This window comes from Diplotaxodon limnothrissa, linkage group LG12 (assembly GCF_057381915.1).
Source record: "Diplotaxodon limnothrissa isolate DT_005_m linkage group LG12, D_limnothrissa_male_GT1.1, whole genome shotgun sequence".
Classification (NCBI taxonomy): Eukaryota; Metazoa; Chordata; class Actinopteri; order Cichliformes; family Cichlidae; genus Diplotaxodon; species Diplotaxodon limnothrissa.
Genome location: NC_140607.1, coordinates 33,516,208 through 33,534,332, shown reverse-complemented (window position 1 = coordinate 33,534,332; position 18,125 = coordinate 33,516,208). Strand labels below are relative to the sequence as shown.

General features: G+C 39.4%; 2 protein-coding genes and 1 pseudogene across 2 annotated transcripts; all 3 read right to left on the bottom strand.

Moving 5' to 3' along the window:
- Window positions 1–6,764: 6,764 nt before the first annotated feature.
- On the bottom strand, window positions 6,765–8,198 carry LOC146621697 (E3 ubiquitin-protein ligase TRIM35-like). Its single transcript, XM_085368568.1, has one exon. The coding sequence runs from the start codon at window positions 8,196–8,198 to the stop codon at window positions 6,765–6,767; it is 1,434 nt and encodes a 477-aa protein (XP_085224694.1).
- Window positions 8,199–10,698: 2,500 nt separating this feature from the next.
- Window positions 10,699–13,224, bottom strand: LOC146621696 (zinc-binding protein A33-like; annotated as a pseudogene).
- A 2,974-nt stretch (window positions 13,225–16,198) lies between these two features.
- On the bottom strand, window positions 16,199–17,623 carry LOC146621695 (E3 ubiquitin-protein ligase TRIM35-like). Its single transcript, XM_085368723.1, has one exon. The coding sequence runs from the start codon at window positions 17,621–17,623 to the stop codon at window positions 16,199–16,201; it is 1,425 nt and encodes a 474-aa protein (XP_085224849.1).
- Between the last annotated feature and the right edge of the window lie 502 nt (window positions 17,624–18,125).

The window sequence follows — 18,125 nt, the reverse complement described above, 5'->3', positions numbered from 1 at the left end:
TGTCGCTGTCTCATTTTCTTGGCTCATGGCGTGCATTACCAGATCTTTAGTGAAATTTTTCACCACTTCTTTGTACTCTTCCCTGTTTTTAGAGACACTGAGTACTCGTCTTGGTAAAGCCAAAAGGTGTTTGGTGAAGGTTGGGACTGTGATATTATCAAGTTGTTCCCTCAGATAAAAAATCAGATACTTTTCCTTGCAGTTGTGTGTTTGGCACAGATCCTTGAGAATGGCCTTGTCTATCTTTTTCAGCCATTTTGTGGATATGTCCAAATGTTTCAGCCCAATTTCAGGCCAGATTCTCTCAATCAGGCGATCGCTGATGCAGTCAGGAGTCAGGCGCTCTGTGAAGAGCTTGTATTTAGAAGAGACTTTTTCTATGGCCTGTGAAACCACCAACTGAATAACTCTGTGGACACACAACTTCTCCCCCATGTTCTGTGTTTTCGTGTTGACTCCGCCCTTCTCAGCGCTCTGATTCACCTCCTGTATTTCTAATGAGGAGGACTCTGGGGTTGCCGTGTCTTCTATCTCCGTCTTAGCCTCCGCTAATTCTTTTCTCTGCGTGTCCAGTTTGTTCTGCATTTCTTTTGTGTCCTTCACCAGTTTCTGATCTTCCAGGACTTTCTCTTTTTCTTCCTCCAGATTTTCTGTCTGTGTTTTCTGATTCCACTGAGTTTCTTTCAGAGGGGCCTCGTGTTTCTGAAGCTTTGCGAGCTCGGCAGACAGACCGTCCTTCTCCTGTTTCAGGATCAGGATTTCACTGTCCCTCTGCCTAAGCTGCTCTTTCAGACGGTTCATCTCAAGGTCAAAGATGCTGGTCTTTTCCTGATCTGAACAAGTCTGTTCCTCTTTTTCTTCTCCAGCTTGGATCCCATATTGTTCCAGCTTGGTACGCATCAGTGAAATTTGGGCCAACAGCTGTTTGACTTGCTGTCTGGCTGTCTTTGAATCCTCTTTTAAAAGTTGATTTTCCGACAGAGTGTTTCGAAAGGCTTTCCTAACCTGAGTAAGTTTGTCCAGAACACTTTTTGGCAGAGTGCACCTAATTTTTTCTTCCTTGCCTTTCTGAAGCTGTGCAAGCTCAGCAGACAGACTGTCCTTGTCCTGTTTGAGGATCAGGATTTCGCTGTCCCTCTGCCTAAGCTGCTCTTCCAGACGGTTCATCTCAAGGTCAAAGATGCTGGTCTTTTCCTGATCTGAACAAGCCTGAGCCCCTTTTTTGTTAGTGGTGCTCCTCATTTGCACTTTGCGTGACACTGACTCATCAGTGAGTTCTCCAGCTTGGATCTCATATTGGTCCAGCTTGGCACGCATCAGTGAAATTTGGCCGCCCATAAAGAACAGGCTGTCAGATTTTCTGACGTCATGGCCCCGTTCTCTTGGCTTTCATGTTTGAAACAGGCTCTGCCCTCCACAACGTTCCATATTGGCTCATTGAAAATAGATCCCGCCCACAAAGAACAGGCTGCCAGAGTTTTACAATTAAATTCATATTTAGAAATAATAAAATAGAAATTATTGAAAAATATATTCATTTAAATTTATTATGATTCATCCCTCTTCATTTACCCGAAAACCATTTTCACCACTTACTCAAAAGCCCTTCTCTGTGGTAGAAAACCTTTATTTTCCACGCTCACTTCACTTCCATCCGCCTCTATCACGTCTTTTGCCCACTCCGAGATTATTGCCTGTGCCCCTGTTGCTTACTCATAATAAGGTAGAAAGGAGAGTATTTCAAACCAGCAGGTGACCTGATCTATTAATGTTTTCGACACACAGTTTACTTCTATCTGCACAATTTTTAACAATGAAAAAATTATATCTTCATTTTCTTTGTTGAAATAAGCTGAACTCTCTTGTGTTTAGAAAAGAATGCAAATTTTTAAATCAACCTTAAAACCAACCACAGATAAAAGCTATTTGCTGTTTTAATAACGTTTAATTGCCACTGTATGAGCTTATCTTGTGTTGCATCCTTGAGAGAGAGACCTGCTGCTGCCTCCTTCCTTTGGCTCCTTGTTTGTCTTTATCTGAGCATCACTTTTGCCTCCACTATGACGCCCCTCGTAGCAACATTTAACTTTCAAGGCAGATAAAAAAAAAGTCTCAGTTTTGAGCGTAATCAGCTCTTAGTTATTCTGACCTCACCATAGCGCCATATGTTCAACACGACGTCTGTGTGCAGACTCATGACCAAGGAATTAATTGTGGATTTTAGGAATACCGGGAAACCCTTGACCCCTTTGACACTCAAGGGGGTCAACGTGGACATTGTGGAGGACTGTAAATATCTCGGAGTACACATAAACAATAAATTTGACTCGGTCAAAAACACCACTGCACTTTACAGGAAGGGCCAGTGTCGTCTCTATTTTCTGAGGCGGGTGAGGTCCTTCATCTGTCGGAAAATGCTCAGAAATTTCTATGAGTCTGTTGTGGCCAGAGCTATCCTCTATGCTGTTGCATGCTGGGGCAGCAGGTTGAGCATTGCTAATGCCAACAGACTCAATAAACCGATCCACAAGGCCAGTAATGTTGTGGGTATGGAGCTTGACTCTCTTAAGGCGGTGTCAGAGAGGTGAATGTTGTCCAAGATAAAGACAATGTTGGACAATACCTCCCACCCACTCCATGACATGCTGGCTAGCCACAGGAGCACGTTCAGTGAGAGACTGACATTACCAAACAGCGCCACTGAACGACACAGGAAATCATTCCTGCCTGTGGCCATCTCCCTGTACAACTCCTCCATCTAACACACTGTAAACACTGCAATAGTTACATCCTTTTGCACATGCTCCTTCCTGCTTGGTAATGTTGCTGTCTATTTTCGGGATATATTTATTGTTTGCTGATTTGTATATATTGTGCTATTCCTTATATTGACATATTGTATTGCTAATAATCTATTCTCTTTTTGTTTTTGTTTCTGTTTTTCTTATTGTCACTATACGAGAGCAACTGTAATCCACATAATTTCCCTAGGGATCAATAAAATATTCTGATTGATTCTGATGTCACAGGTATTAAAACACATGAGAGAGTTGCTGGTTCATCACAGCCATAAATATGTTAAAAATGAAGATGTGTTCAGGTACCAGATTTAGTGCTATATGAGGTATTTTAATCAAAAAGGCTGCGAGACAGTGTTTGGATCCACCTTTTTCCATTTTGTCTGCAAATATCAAAAGTGAGGCTCAGTGTTTGTTGTTAAACTTTAACCTTACCTATTCCCTGCAATAAAGAAAACACATTTGTTGCAAAGTTCAGTTTGTTATAACAGTAAGAATAAGCTTACCTAGTTACACCTACAGTGAGTTTTGTAAATCGTGCCTCTGACATATTAAAAAAACTGAAACTAATAAAAAAAACTAAACAAACTGAAACAGTTTTAAACAATAAAAACTAAACTGATATGAGCAAACACAGACTGGAAACTAACTGAAGAAAACTAACTGAAACTAAAATCAATGAAGTAAAATAACTTTTCAACAATTAAAACAGGTCTCTCACAAATAATCAGTCGTCATGTAAACAACCCTGAGGAGTAATATAAATCGTGTCTGAGATTATTAAGTAACGACAGAATGGTGCAGCATGATAACCGTTAAAAAACAAGCAAACCAAAAGTTCAAATAAGACTCTTCTTTGGTTTTATATGTATAATATAAACTGTACATGTCATGGTCCGCGGCCCGGCGTCCGAGGAGCTGATGGGATGCCCACGCCCCCGGGCGTGGCTGTTAACTCCACACCTGAATCCCATCCCAGGCGATCATCAGGTGGACTATTTGATCCAGCCCAGCCTTCTGCTCCACGCCAGTCCGTTAGTCGTCTCACAGCGGTGACGTACACCTGCGGGAAAGCGATTGTGAAAACTCTGATTTGTCTGAACGAGCGCTAACTCTGTCCTGTGCACTCAGATAACAGCTCGGCGTGTTTTTTGAGCCACCTGTCTGTCCACCTGCCCGTCTGGAGTTTGGAGTTCAGTACTCGTCACCTCGACTTTCCTGGAGCTCCCCCGCGGACCCTCACCCCTCCCTCCGGCTCCCACGGCCCCCCTTTCACTGTAAGACTCATACTCTCCCCCACGTATGCTGCTATTTCCCCGCGCCCCAATAATTCTTTTCCTTTTTCTGTTGCAGCCTCCCACAGTCCCGTTTTCGGCGTTCCTGCGCGACTTCTCTCCCGGTCCCTTGGTTTCTCTAGTTTCACGCGTGTTTTCCTTCTACCCTCCCGGGACATATTCAGTTGAAATAAAGTTTATTTTCTCGTACTCCTGTGTGTGTTGGCTCTGCTTTTGGGTCCAGCTTGTGCACTGAACCTCGGTTCATGACAGTATTTTATTCTTAGGGGATATACTGTATTTAAAAATTGTCTAAACAAAATGTCAAATAATTCCTTAAAAAGACTAGGAAAAAGAGGGAAAAAAAACGCACAGATGGTTAAAAAATCACTTTGTCCTCATTGATGTTTTCAATGAAATATAAGCGTGACAGATTTTGAAATCAGATGATTTGACATATTCTGTCTCTTCAATAAAATAATATGCAAAATGTTTCTCAGTCAAAGTGTCTCTGTGAGTGCAGATCAGAGTCATGTCTTCAGGGTCATAGAAGGACACCTCGCCCCTGTCATAGTTCAGCTGGACTCTGATCCTCTGGAGACTCTTCTTCACTGTCACAGTCTGACCAACAACAACTGTGTATTTTCCAATTCAATGATCTAAACACCAAATCCTATGAATTACATTTTCTTTTCTAGGCATAATGTATCTGTGTTATAAAACTTAATCACATAATTATAAAGAGACTTTATTTTTTTTTAAAAGCTGTCTTTAAATTTGCTGTGATCTAAATAAGGATCATGAACAGTTTACAGTGTACTTTATTTAACTTTTATTTAGAAATAATAAGGCAGAATATTTGTCACCTTGTAACTTGTTGGGATGGTGAAAATTTTGTTAAGTAAAGGTTTTTAGTTTTTTTCACTGTGAGCAGCTGACATGTTGTACTGCACTCATGTCTCGTCCCATAAACCAGTTTCACCCTGCTCTAAAAAAACAGTCATTGCTTTTACTTGTATTTTTCTTTTTATTTGGGTTCATTTTTTTTCACTGAATGCTGGTATACTCGACCTTTCTCTATTTTCTCAGCTCTTTAAGTGCATATAACTATTTTTGTCTCCAGATGATATAATGAAGATGATTATAATGATAAGGAATATTATATATAGATTATAGAACTGAGGATGACTATGAGGAAGTTGACAGTTATGATGATGATGTGATGATGATTATTTGGCATGCTTCTCTATGGGGCTCTGTGTTGCCAGTGCAGACTGGCTGCCTTTTGTACATAGCTGAGTGACCGTCAGCACCAAGAGTCACTGCTGCTTCAAAGAGTAAAGATGCTCCAGCAGGGGGCGCTGTCACACAAAATAAAGCACAAACGCACACTGAGGCAGCTTGATGCTTCTAATGTAGCTGCAGAATAACTTTAGATCAAACAGACAATCCAGTCAGAGACATCAGCAGTTCATCAGTGTAGAAGAAGAACCAGTTTCTATTCAGATTATTGATCAGAGCTGCACAGTTAGGACTGAAATGACACTGATGTCTCTAATAAATCATCATCTGTAAGAATTATCAAAGGTGAAATAAGGAACAGTGATTCATTGTGCAGCCCTGCATATAAACTACATGAAGTGTCCTCCTCTTGAGGCCACTGTGAGCTCTGCTGCCTTCCTGTTATTTAGTCAGATGAAGCATCACTGAGATGAGCTGGAGCCACACTGAACTTCTGCCATCTTCTTTTTACAGTCACTGACTGAGCTGCACTGACAACACTGAGCCGGCTTCTCTTCATAGGGTGTCTTTCACTCTTTCCCCACTCTCTCTGTTTCCAACCTTGTTCCATCATTTCTCTGCAGTTGGCTCTTTCTACTTTCCCTTTGTCTCTTTTTGTCACTTTGGGTTTCTTCTGTATAATAATATTAATCCTCTAGTTCTCTGATTCTTCTGATTATTGCTCTGTTCTCTTACGTGCTTCACGTGTTTCTCTAACTTCATGTATTTTACTGACAGAAAAACAACAGGAAAAAAAGCACCAAATATTAATATATTATAATAATATATTAATATATATATTAAAAAAATAAAAAAGGATAACAAGATTAACCTGAAGATGGATAATTGCAACGATTGCAATGATCATGTGGCAAAAATTACAGATCTGCTCATATGCTCATCTTAGGTGTCTTTTTTTAAACTGTTTTCTGTTGGTTTATTCACAAAAGAAAAGAGAAAAAAAAAGGTCAAGGTTATTATCAAGGTTACTACAAACAAATTAAAAACTACACGAGAAAAGGAAAAAAACTGTTTAATTAAAAAAAAAAAAAATCTAGACTTATTAAGAACAGAAATACTGGGCCTCCTGCCTCTGAGATATGCCCTCCATACAAAAATACTGAAACTAATAAAAAAAGAAAGAAAAAAAAAGAAATAGAAATAGAAACAATTTTAAAACAAAAACTTAACTGAAATGAGCAAACCCAGGCTGGAAACTAAAATAAATGAACTCTAAGAACTTTGAAACAATTAAAACAGTTCTCTTAAAAATAATCAGTCTAATATTCAGATAATATGTCTTATACATATTGTACATTGACATTTCAATTTATCCTTATGGGATATACGGTATTTAAAAACATTATTAATAAAACTGTCAAAAAAGTTCTTAAGGACTAGGAAAAAAGAATCACGTCGACCTCATCGTTGTTTTCAATAAAATATCAGTCTGACAGATTTTGATATCAGACGTTTTGGCGTCTCCTGCCTTTCCAACACTGAAATATGGGAAGAGTTTCTCAGTGAAAGTGTGTCTGTGAGTGTAGATGTGAGTCATGTCTTCAGGGTCATAGAAGGACACCTCGCCCCTGCCATAATCCAGCTGGACTCTGATCCTCTGGAGACTCTTCTTCACTGTCACAGTCTGACCATCACCATTAGTGTATTCTCCAGTTTGACACTCTAAACACCAGATTCCGAATTCTGGTGATGCACAAGGTTCATTCTTATCAGCTGACTCTTTAATTAAACCTACAATCCAGTCAGGATGGTCTCCCACCTCCACCTCCCAGCTATGTTTCCCTGAGCTGAAGCCCTCATAGCCAAAAAGAGTACAATACTTGGTGTATCTCTCTGGATTATCAGGAAGTTGCTGCTTTGTGTCTCCACGCCTCACACTGGTCAGATCATCAGACAGATAGAGACAGCAGTTTGCAGTGTTTGGGTCCAGAATGACAGGACTGAAGTGGACCTTCTCCTTCATCTTCTCCCACACTCTGAAGGACAGGTTGCCCAGGTGTTTGGCCACATCTATCAGTGCTCCTGAGACCAGCTGTGGATCTGACACTGAGCTCTGGGCTCTGCTCTGAGTGTCTTTATAACTGCTGAGGAATGGCACGCTGTGTTTCTGCAGCTCTTCTTCAACAGCAGAGATGCTGTCTGACAGAGAGGAGATCTGCTCCTCAATCATCTTCATCTCTCTGCTGATAGTCCTCCCCTTCTGCTCCTCTTCCTCCCTCAGAGCTGCCAGTCTGGACTCCTCTTCCTCTTTCAGGAACTGCTGGAGCTTCTTGAACTCTGCTCTGCTCTGCCTCTCTGTGGACAACAGCTGCTTCTTCATGTGTTCCCCAATTTTATTGTAAGTTTCCTCCACTTGTTTGTATTTGTTCCTCTTGTCCTGCAGAGACTTTAAGTCAGATTTCAGCTGCTCCTTCAGGTCACTGACTGCTTCTTCTACAGGAACCACTTTGTGACTCTGGTGGAGAGAAAACTCACACACAGGACACACAACTCTCTGCTCATCCACACAGAACAGTTTGGCCTCATCTTGATGTTTTCCACATGCCACCAATAATTCATTTTTGCCTTTTTCTGTCTCAGATAATCCAGATTTTTGTTTCTCAGCAAATGAATCAGCAAGTTCTTTCAGAGCAAAGTTTACAAGTGGATGAGCCTTTGAAGATTTTCTTTTACAAATGGGACAGTTTGTGTTTTTAGTTTGTTCCCAGAATTTCTGCAGGCAGCTTGAACAGAAGCTGTGGCTGCAGCCCAGAGACACAGGATCTCTGAAAGTCTCTGAACACACATAGCAGCTCATGTAATTTTCCAAGAGTTCCTCAGCCATCTCAGCTGGTTTGCAGATGTTCTTAAATATTCAAACTTACCAAAATACAGCCGCTGACTAGTATTCCAGGTAATTTGTCTTGTTCAGTACAGAATGTACTAATGTAATGGCGTCTTCGCTCTGAACGGCAAAACGTGTCTCTTAGTTTCATTTACGCAGAGGTGGAGCAGGTAACTACACTGAACCTGGTATTTGACTTTGTTCCCACTAGATGGTGTAGTTGCTATGTTGTCAACCAGACTACAAAATACTGGTAGCTCCTGAAGAGAAATGGAGACTTAAACTGTGAGTCTGTTGTTTATTTCAGCATCTTTGCTCGATACAGTCAGACGTAAACAAAAGAGCACATTAAACACTATTAACAGAAACATTTTGATTTCACTATATGATGCTAAAATGATTAAATACAATGCATGCATTTGGTAAAATTGTCAAGTGGTTCTATCAGAAGAGGAACTCAGTGAGGGAGCCAAGGTAGTAGAGAAATAAAACTGTTGCTAAAATACAATTTATTTACCACATAAAACAAGCAATAAAACAATCCTTACCAGGGACAACAAATTTAAATATGTTAAAACAATGAAACTAAAAAGTTTCAATCGCCTCAGCCGATCAATTAGAACCGCTAAAAGTCCAACAAAGATCTATTAAAATCCAAAAGCTGGCAGCGTCCTCACACGTCCTCTACACTACCTCGCTCCGGTGAGCCCGAATGGGCAGAGCTCTTAACTGTACTTGACACGCGTGACTAGTATCTCGCCGTCCAACGATGTATGACGCGATACTATCGCGTCACCTCTTCACTCTTCGCCGACGGTGTTTCTTTCCGTTTTCGTCTCCAGTTGGACCGCCGCCAGGCACTCTTATTGGTCTGTTTGTGGCGCGAATGCGAACTGTGATTTGTCAAACGCGCAATCCTTCCAGGGCATGAACTCTCACAGGTGTGTGATAGGGGAGGTGGGGAGTCTCCCGGAAACAAGTCAACAAATGTCACAATAAAAGCATGCAATAAAACTGCAAGAGTACCACCCTTCACATTATTAAAAGATTAAAAATAATAAAATACAGCTACACATTCAAAATAAGACAACATTTAAAACACCACTCTTTCCCAGGATGACAAAATGATATTTACTTTAAAGGCCTGCGGTTTTAGGCTGAAGTCAGCGTTTTCTTCTCTGCACAAATGAGCAAAATTCAAATTTCAAGGGGCTCGAATTAATAAATACTGACTACCTGTCCAGTCATACACATAAACTACATGAAGTGTTGTCCTCTTAATTTGAGCATGAACTCCGCTGCCTTCCTGTCATTTAGTCAGATGAAGCATCACTGAACTCTAAACGTCTGCTGTCTGCTATCTCCAGTCACTGCCTGAGCCGCACGGACATCACTGAGACGTCCGCTCTTCACAGGGTGTCTTTCCAAACTTACTCCATCATTTCTGTTCAGGTGACTTTTTCTAGTTTCCCTTTTCTCTTTTTATCACTTTAGTTTTCTTCCTCTATGTCTCTGTTTTTTCTGATTATTGTGGTGTTATTTATCAAATTATAATTCAGTATGAAATTCTGTTTTTGAAGAAATATCAGACTATACCCAGGAGTTTATATGTTTTATTGATAGAAAACTCAAGAGATCAATAAACTCATGATTTTGACATTTGATCATATTTGCAATACCTGCATTTACAAAAAAAAAACAGGAAATCCACAGTTAACACAACAAAATCCTGAATGTGCTGATGTGTTGTTTCACATCTGGAATATGAAGTGGGAGTTTCCAGAAACACACTGGGACAAACAGCAGCTCCAACCAAAATGTGCATCCACAGTTAGGTAACTCTGTCCCAGTGTTACATTTATGTTGTATTAAAACAGAGACAAATAGAGATCCAGATTGTTTTTGTATGAAGAAAACAGAAAAATATACAGAAGATTTTGAGACAGTAATCTGCACTGATGTACAGCAGAATAAATTTTGCATTAAAGTCCACAATTGGATTCGTTTTGCACAGTAACACATAGTGCGTTGTTGCAATAACAAGAAAAAATAACACAATTTCCCGAATGCTTTAAAACAGAGATTAGAGTCTAATAAAAAAATATTTTAGTGTTCATTTTAGTGTTCTGTTAAAGCGCTGCTATAATTGGGAGACACTGACTTGTTAAATGATAAATGATATCAAAATATCAAAAAATATCATCTTAGTTACAGATATTTATCTTAATCATCATATCTTTGGAAATATTTAAATGTTTAAAAATAATTTGATGAAAAATTAAGAGATTTTAAACAGAGAGGGGCAAATACCAAAATCAAAGAAAGTGACATTGATATCAGCGTCCAGGATCATTGTTATCAATCTCATATTAAGGGGATGATATTTGAAACCAACTGTTAAATAATATTGCATAGTCTCAAAAACCACAAACTACATTCATGAGTCCATTTAATATAAAATATTATAATGTATAATAATTTTAGACCTCCAAGTTTTCAATCAAATCTCAGTCTGACAGATTTTGATATCAGATGTTTTTCGACTTCCATCCCCTCCAAAACTGAAATATGGGAAGAGTTTCTCAGTGAAAGTGTCTCTGTGGGTGCAGATCAGAGTCATGTCTTCAGGGTCATAGAAGGACACCTCCCCCCTGTCATAGTCCAGCTGGACTCTGATCCTCTGGAGACTCTTCTTCAGTGTGAGAGTCTGACCGTCACGGTTAAAGTATTTTCCACTACAATACAATAAACACCAGAATCCACAGTCTGGTGAGCCAAAAGACATCCCCTTCCTGTCAAGTGACTCTTTAGCTAAACCTACAAAATAGCTAGGATGGTCTCCCACCTCCACCTCCCAGCTGTGTTTCCCTGAGCTGAAACTTTCATAACCAAAAACAGTTATGTAATAAGTGTTTCGCTCTGGATTATTAGGAAGTTGCTGCTTTGTGTCTCCAAGTCTCACACTGGTCATATCATCAGACAAACAGAGACAGCAGTTTGCAGTGTTTGGGTCCAGAATGACAGGACTGAAGTGGACCTTCTCCTTCATCTTCTCCCACACTCTGAAGGACAGGTTGCCCAGGTGTTTGGCCACATCTATCAGTGCTCCTGAGACCAGCTGTGGATCTGACACTGAGCTCTGGGCTCTGGCTCTGCTCTGAGTGTCTTTATAACTGCTGAGGAATGGCACGCTGTGTTTCTGCAGCTCTTCTTCAACAGCAGAGATGCTGTCTGACAGAGAGGAGATCTGCTCCTCAATCATCTTCATCTCTCTGCTGATAGTCCTCCCCTTCTGCTCCTCTTCCTCCCTCAGAGCTGCCAGTCTGGACTCCTCTTCCTCTTTCAGGAACTGCTGGAGCTTGTTGAACTCTGCTCTGATCTGCCTCTCTGTGGACAACAGCTGCTTCTTCATGTGTTCCCTCACTTCATTGTATGTTTCCTCCACTTGTTTGTATTTGTTCCTCTTGTCCTGCAGAGACTTTAAGTCAGATTTCAGCTGCTCCTTCAGGTCACTGACTGCTTCTTCTACAGGAACCACTTTGTGACTCTGGTGGAGAGAAAACTCACACACAGGACACACAGCTCTCTGCTCGTCCACACAGAACAGTTTAGATTCTTTTTGGTGTTGATTGCAAGACATTTCCACCATCTTCTTTTCTTTTACTGTCTCAGATAATCGAGCTGTATTTATCCCATCATACTTATCAGCCACTTCATTCTGATCAAAGTTGGCCAGATGGGTAAGAGAGTGCATTTGATCTTCCATGTGGTTTGAGGGTCTCCTTTTACAAATAGGACAGATTTTGTTTTTGACTTGTTCTCAAAATTGTTGCGGGCAGCTTGAATAGAATCTGTGGTTACAGATCAGAGACACAGCATCTTTGAAAATCTAAGAACACAAAGTGGATTAAAGTGCAAAAGAAAATAAGTCTTTTTCTGCATTTTCTCTGTTTTCAAATGAGAAACTCACCAAATCAAAATTCCTCGCAGTTTTCCTCCTACTGTCCACCAAGTAAGTACAGACTGGTAACAGACACCAAACCCTGTAATGACTACTTGGTTTCAACAGTCTCTTCAAATTTCATCTAAATCATTCATTGGTTGATTATTAACTGCATTGTGCTAGCTTTTACTACCCTTATGGAGAATGGGATCTGTCCCGAAACAACCATAAACTAACCTACTGACTCAAAACTCTCGAGGATCTTATTTTGGGGATAAAATTATTACTTTTTTAGTTTAAGTTTGTGTTTTCCAAGCAAATGTCAAACATTTGTTTACATTATAAATCTCCTCTTTTATTTTAGATTGCAGCTCTTTCTTTGGATGTTGCTTCACAGCTTTTATTGTCCTCCTGTTGCAGCCTTGATGTCAACAGTTATTACCTTGTGTATTCTTATAGACAAAGGAGTTCTTCATACTTCCCTGTGGTTTATGATTTTATTTTATTTTTTTGCAATAAGTCATTGTATAGGCTCAGTTCCAAAAAAGGCCAAATTTCAATGTACAAACTTTTTTTAAACTTACTTTTATTTTTAAAAACAAATATTTTTATTTTTAAAACAGATTTTAAAGTTAGCAGTTTTTGTATCTTTTGCCTCCAAATATGAAAATAATGGAAGTGTTTCTTTAAATGCAGGTCTGAGCCCTGTTTTCAATTGATATTTGTCCTTTTATGTTCACAGACACATCAAACTGGAGCCAGGCTTCTCAGTTTTTTCCCATCTGACATATGAAGTGAGAGTTTAAAGAAACAGCAGCTCCAACCAAACAAATGTTTAAGGATTACTAAAGTAATGTTAGTACTGAATCGTTATAACAGACGTCCATCTAGATTCTAGATGGTTAATCAGCAGAAAATCACTTATCATTAAAAAAATAAAAGATTAAAAAAAAATAAAGGTTGATTAGCTTCCACTTGGATTTAACCCCACCAGCATGGACCTCTCTGTATGGTATTTGCATATTCTCCATGTCCAGAGTCTCTCGTCCCATAACAGCTCAGATAGGCAGCAGTCCCCACCATCCGCCCACATGGATAAATGGAAGAAAACGGATGGATGTTCTGAGATTTTAAAAACCACAGAAAACAAATATTTGTGAAAGTCAGATTTTATTACATTTTTTCTAATCTGTTGGATTCCATTGCTAACTCCAGTATTAGTACTCATTAACTGATTACACTTAAATGTAACCTGATGCCTTTCAGTGCATGTGTGGCTGAAGAGCCCTAATTTTTTAAATTATTATTAGAAAACGGATATAGAGCTTGAGCACTGTTCATCAGATACATTACATTTCCATGTTTGTTTCCACCAACTCTAGATTTGCCCAGAATTTTTAAAGAGAAACACAAAAACATCAAAAAAACATTTATTGACTGAGAAAATCAGCGATCAGCGATTCTCTTTTTTCAAATGAAACCTTGCCTTGAACTCTCTGCCAAGGAAACACAGTTCAGTAACAGATGCCAAGCCCTGCATTGGTTTCAAAATACTCTACTTGATACTCAGATTTCATGTGGATTTTTTATCAGTTAGTTATTAGCTGGATTCTGCTGTCTTATATTACCTTTAGGCAGAACAGGATGCAGCTGAAACATGTATCATGGACTTCAAACCCTGGAGATTTTTCTTGCTATCATTTGATCAAATTATTTTTACTTCATAAGCCATTTGTGTTTTTCAAGCTCACTGTCAAACATGAGCTTCATTTCTGTCATAAATCTCCCCTTTGACTTTGGTTTATGGTTCTTTCTTTGGACTTTGCTTCACAGCTTTTATTGTCCTCCTGCAGCTTTGATCTCAACATGTATTACATTGTGTATTGTAAGAGAACCAGGGATTTCTCATGTACTTCACTGTGGTTTATGACTTTATTTTGATTCATTTTTTACAATGAATGTTTGTATGGTGGTGGCGATTTTACTATATTGCTGTTTGTTCATGTCTGTACAGTAGTACAGAAATGTAGTAGCAGCTTAATAACATCCTGACTGAAATGTGAGGAGTAAATGCTAAAATCCCCCAAACAACCTCAAGCGCTTTTTTTAGTATATGCAGGACTATATTGTGAAAATCAGTACAAATATTGTTTACATTAAAGACTTTTTGTTGAAATTCATTTTGTGGATCTATTTTACAAATTTGGAGAATGAAAAAAATACATTAAATATTTAGCATCTCATTTTATTCTTTGTGGTTATGAGGATCATTATTTTGCATGCTGTTCTATGGGTTTCTTATGTACATAGCTGAGAGGAGATGAGACACATTCGCTGCTGTTTCACTGACCCTGCATGTTAATGCTGCGCAACATGTAACTGCACAATAACTTTGGTGTCAGATCAAACAGACCAGCCAGTCAGTCAAGTTTTTTTAAGCTTGGAATAAAACAAAACAGCTTACATTCAGATGAAATAGCACAAATACCTTTAATGAATCCCACAAAACAAAAAAGATTTTGATTGTACTAACAAAACCAAATAAATATATACAGAATGCAGTACAGCCAGTACTGATATACGTATTAAACAGACAACAGATGAATTAGTATTTGGTCCATTTACACAGTAGCACATTATCTTGTATTTAAAATTGTAAAAATTTATTTTCCCTAACTGAATGATTTGACAGTGAGCTCTGAATAACTAACCTGGCCAAAACATCAGCAGCAAAAGTCCAAAGCTCCAGGGCTACAACAGTTAACTCACCTAAAAGCTGTCTTGAAATGAGCCCCCCATTATGTTACAGCTGGCTTGAAATTGAATTGAACTAAATGATTTTAATTTAGCCACACTGGAGGGTTTTCATGCATGAATGATCTGTTTAAGGTCATCACAAACCAGCTCAGTCTGATTTATTTCTGCACTCTGACTAGGATACTCCAAAACCTTCCTTTTATTCACTTATTCATTTATTATTTGCATCATTTAAAGGTGGACTTGCTTGTTTTGTATCCTTCTGCATAATCCAAGTGAATTTAAATTTCAGAGCACTGATGGCCGGACATTTTCCTTCGGGATTCTGAATTTCCAGGATTTAAATAGTAGATAACTAAATTCATACTAATTACAGCAAGTTGTCCAGATCCTGAAGCAGAAAAGTACCCTCTATCCCTCTATGACTCTTAATATGATATATGCTTTATGAAGTGCCGTTAATTTTATGGCAGATACAAAGGAATGTGAACCTTCCAAGAAGTTCAACTTTTATCTCATCAGTCAACAGACTTTTTTCTTAAAAACACACAGCAAGATGTATTTTGGGAAATGTGAGATGAGCTTTTGTGTTTGTTTTGGTCAGCAGTAGTTTTCACTTTGGAAGTCTCCTATAGATGCCATTTTTTAACCCAGTCTCTTTCTTATTGTTGAATCATGAACTCTGATATTAACTGAGGTAAGTGGAGTCTGCAATTCTTTGTTCTGGATTCTTTTGTGATCTCCTGGAGTGATTTTGGTAGGCTGGCCACGACTGGGAAAGTTCACCACTGTTGTAGGTTTTCTCCATTTGTGGATATTGGCTCACAGCGTGGTTCACTGGGGTCCCAAGGTCTCATAATTGGCTTTAGAACTCCTTCCAGACTGACAGATGTCAGTGAGTTTGTTTCTCATCTCTTCTTGAGGGTCTTTATATTTTGGCATGAAGTTTAATGAACCATTAAATCACTGTTAATGGTTGGTTCATTCTTCATAATAGATTGCATGTATTTTAATCAAAAGTATCAATAAATGTTAAATGTCAGAAACAAAACAAAGTAAGATGAAGGTTTTCAACAGCTTTCTTCTTCATGAAACCAATTTGTTTGAACTTGGTATTTCCCTTCTTGGATAATTAAGAATTACATTCATGATTTGTGGCATTATTCCATCCTTTTTGAAAATCTTGTTTAGATTTTAAAAATAAATCTAACCAACATTTACCAACAGTTTACAAAATAAACAGATATAATAATCACCACAAGTTAAATATCAAACCAAAACAGAAACACTCCCCTCAACTTTACAATGAAATGTTAGTTGGACAAATTTTGATATCAGAGGTTTTGGCATCTCCTTTTCCCCCCACGTTAAAATATGGGAAGAGTTTCTCAGTGAAAGTGTCTCTGTGAGTGTAGATGTGAGTCATGTCTTCAGGGTCATAGAAGGACACCTCCCCCCTGTCATAGTCCAGCTGGACTCTGATCCTCTGGAGACTCTTCTTCACTGTCACAGTCTGACCAGCACCATTGGTGTACTCCCCACTGTGATGTGTTAAACACCAGACTCCATATTCTGGTGAGCCAAAAGACATCCCCTTCCTGTCAAGTGACTCTTTAGCTAAACCTACAAAATAGCTATGGTCTCCCACCTCCACCTCCCAGCTGTGTTTCCCTGAGCTGAAACTCTCATAACCAAAAACAGTTATGTAATAAGTGTTTCTCTCTGGATTATCAGGAAGCTGCTGCTTTGTGTCTCCTTGTCTCACACTGGTCAGATCATCAGACAGATAGAGACAGCCACTTGCAGTGTTTGGGTCCAGAATGACAGGACTGAAGTGGACCTTCTCCTTCATCTTCTCCCACACTCTGAAGGACAGGTTGCCCAGGTGTTTGGCCACATCTATCAGTGCTCCTGAGACCAGCTGTGGATCTGACACTGAGCTCTGGGCTCTGCTCTGAGTGTCTTTATAACTGCTGAGGAATGGCACGCTGTGTTTCTGCAGCTCTTCTTCAACAGCAGAGATGCTGTCTGACAGAGAGGAGATCTGCTCCTCAATCATCTTCATCTCTCTGCTGATAGTCCTCCCCTTCTGCTCCTCTTCCTCCCTCAGAGCTGCCAGTCTGGACTCCTCTTCCTCTTTCAGGAACTGCTGGAGCTTGTTGAACTCTGCTCTGATCTGCCTCTCTGTGGACAACAGCTGCTTCTTCATGTGTTCCCTCATTTCATTGTATGTTTCCTCCACTTGTTTGTATTTGTTCCTCTTGTCCTGCAGAGACTTTAAGTCAGATTTCAGCTGCTCCTTCAGGTCACTGACTGCTTCTTCTACAGGAACCACTTTGTGACTCTGGTGGAGAGAAAACTCACACACAGGACACACAGCTCTGTCTTCATCCTCACAGTACCAGTAAGGGACGTCTGGATGTTTATCACACACCACCTCCTCCTTTTCTTCCTCCTTCTCGTTTTCTGTCTCAGGTGAGCTCTCACTCTGCCTCTTAGCAAAGGAGTCAGCAAGTTCTTTGAGAGCAAAGATCATGGATGGTTCATCTCTTGAAGATTTTCTTTTACAAATGGGACAGTTTTTGTTTTTAGTTTGTTCCCAGAATTTCTGCAGGCAGCTTGAACAAAAGCTGTGGCCGCAGCTCAGAGACACAGGATCTCTGAAAGTCTCTGAACACACATGGCAGCTCAGGAAATTTTCAAAAAGTGCGACTTTCTCCGCCATTTCGTAATTTTTTTTATGACTCACCGAAATACGACCTCTTTGCCTGATAATGTCGCCAAATTGTGCTCTTCGGTACAGAGCGCAGGTTTTAATGTAATGGCGCCTCCAGTGTATCGAAACTCATTTCAGTTTCATTTACTCTGTTGTGGGCGGAGCTGATAGTAACGGACTTGCTATATTCCCACTAGATGGCGCCATTTCTGTGTTACAGATTTTGAATACACCACCAAACTTCCTCTGATGCTTCAGAAAAAATATTTAGCTGAACCAACATGAATATGCGTCGTTGTTTAAATTCTGGTTTGAGTTTAGGCTGCACCGACCTACCTCTGTACACCAAGGATCGACATTCAAGTATAGCGTTATTCATGTTATTCATGGCACAGCAGTTAAAAAAGGGCAAACAATCCTATATTAATACATTAATATTTCAATATATTACTGTAATATATATTATAATGACATAATCGTCCACAAAGAACAACTACTACACACGACCATT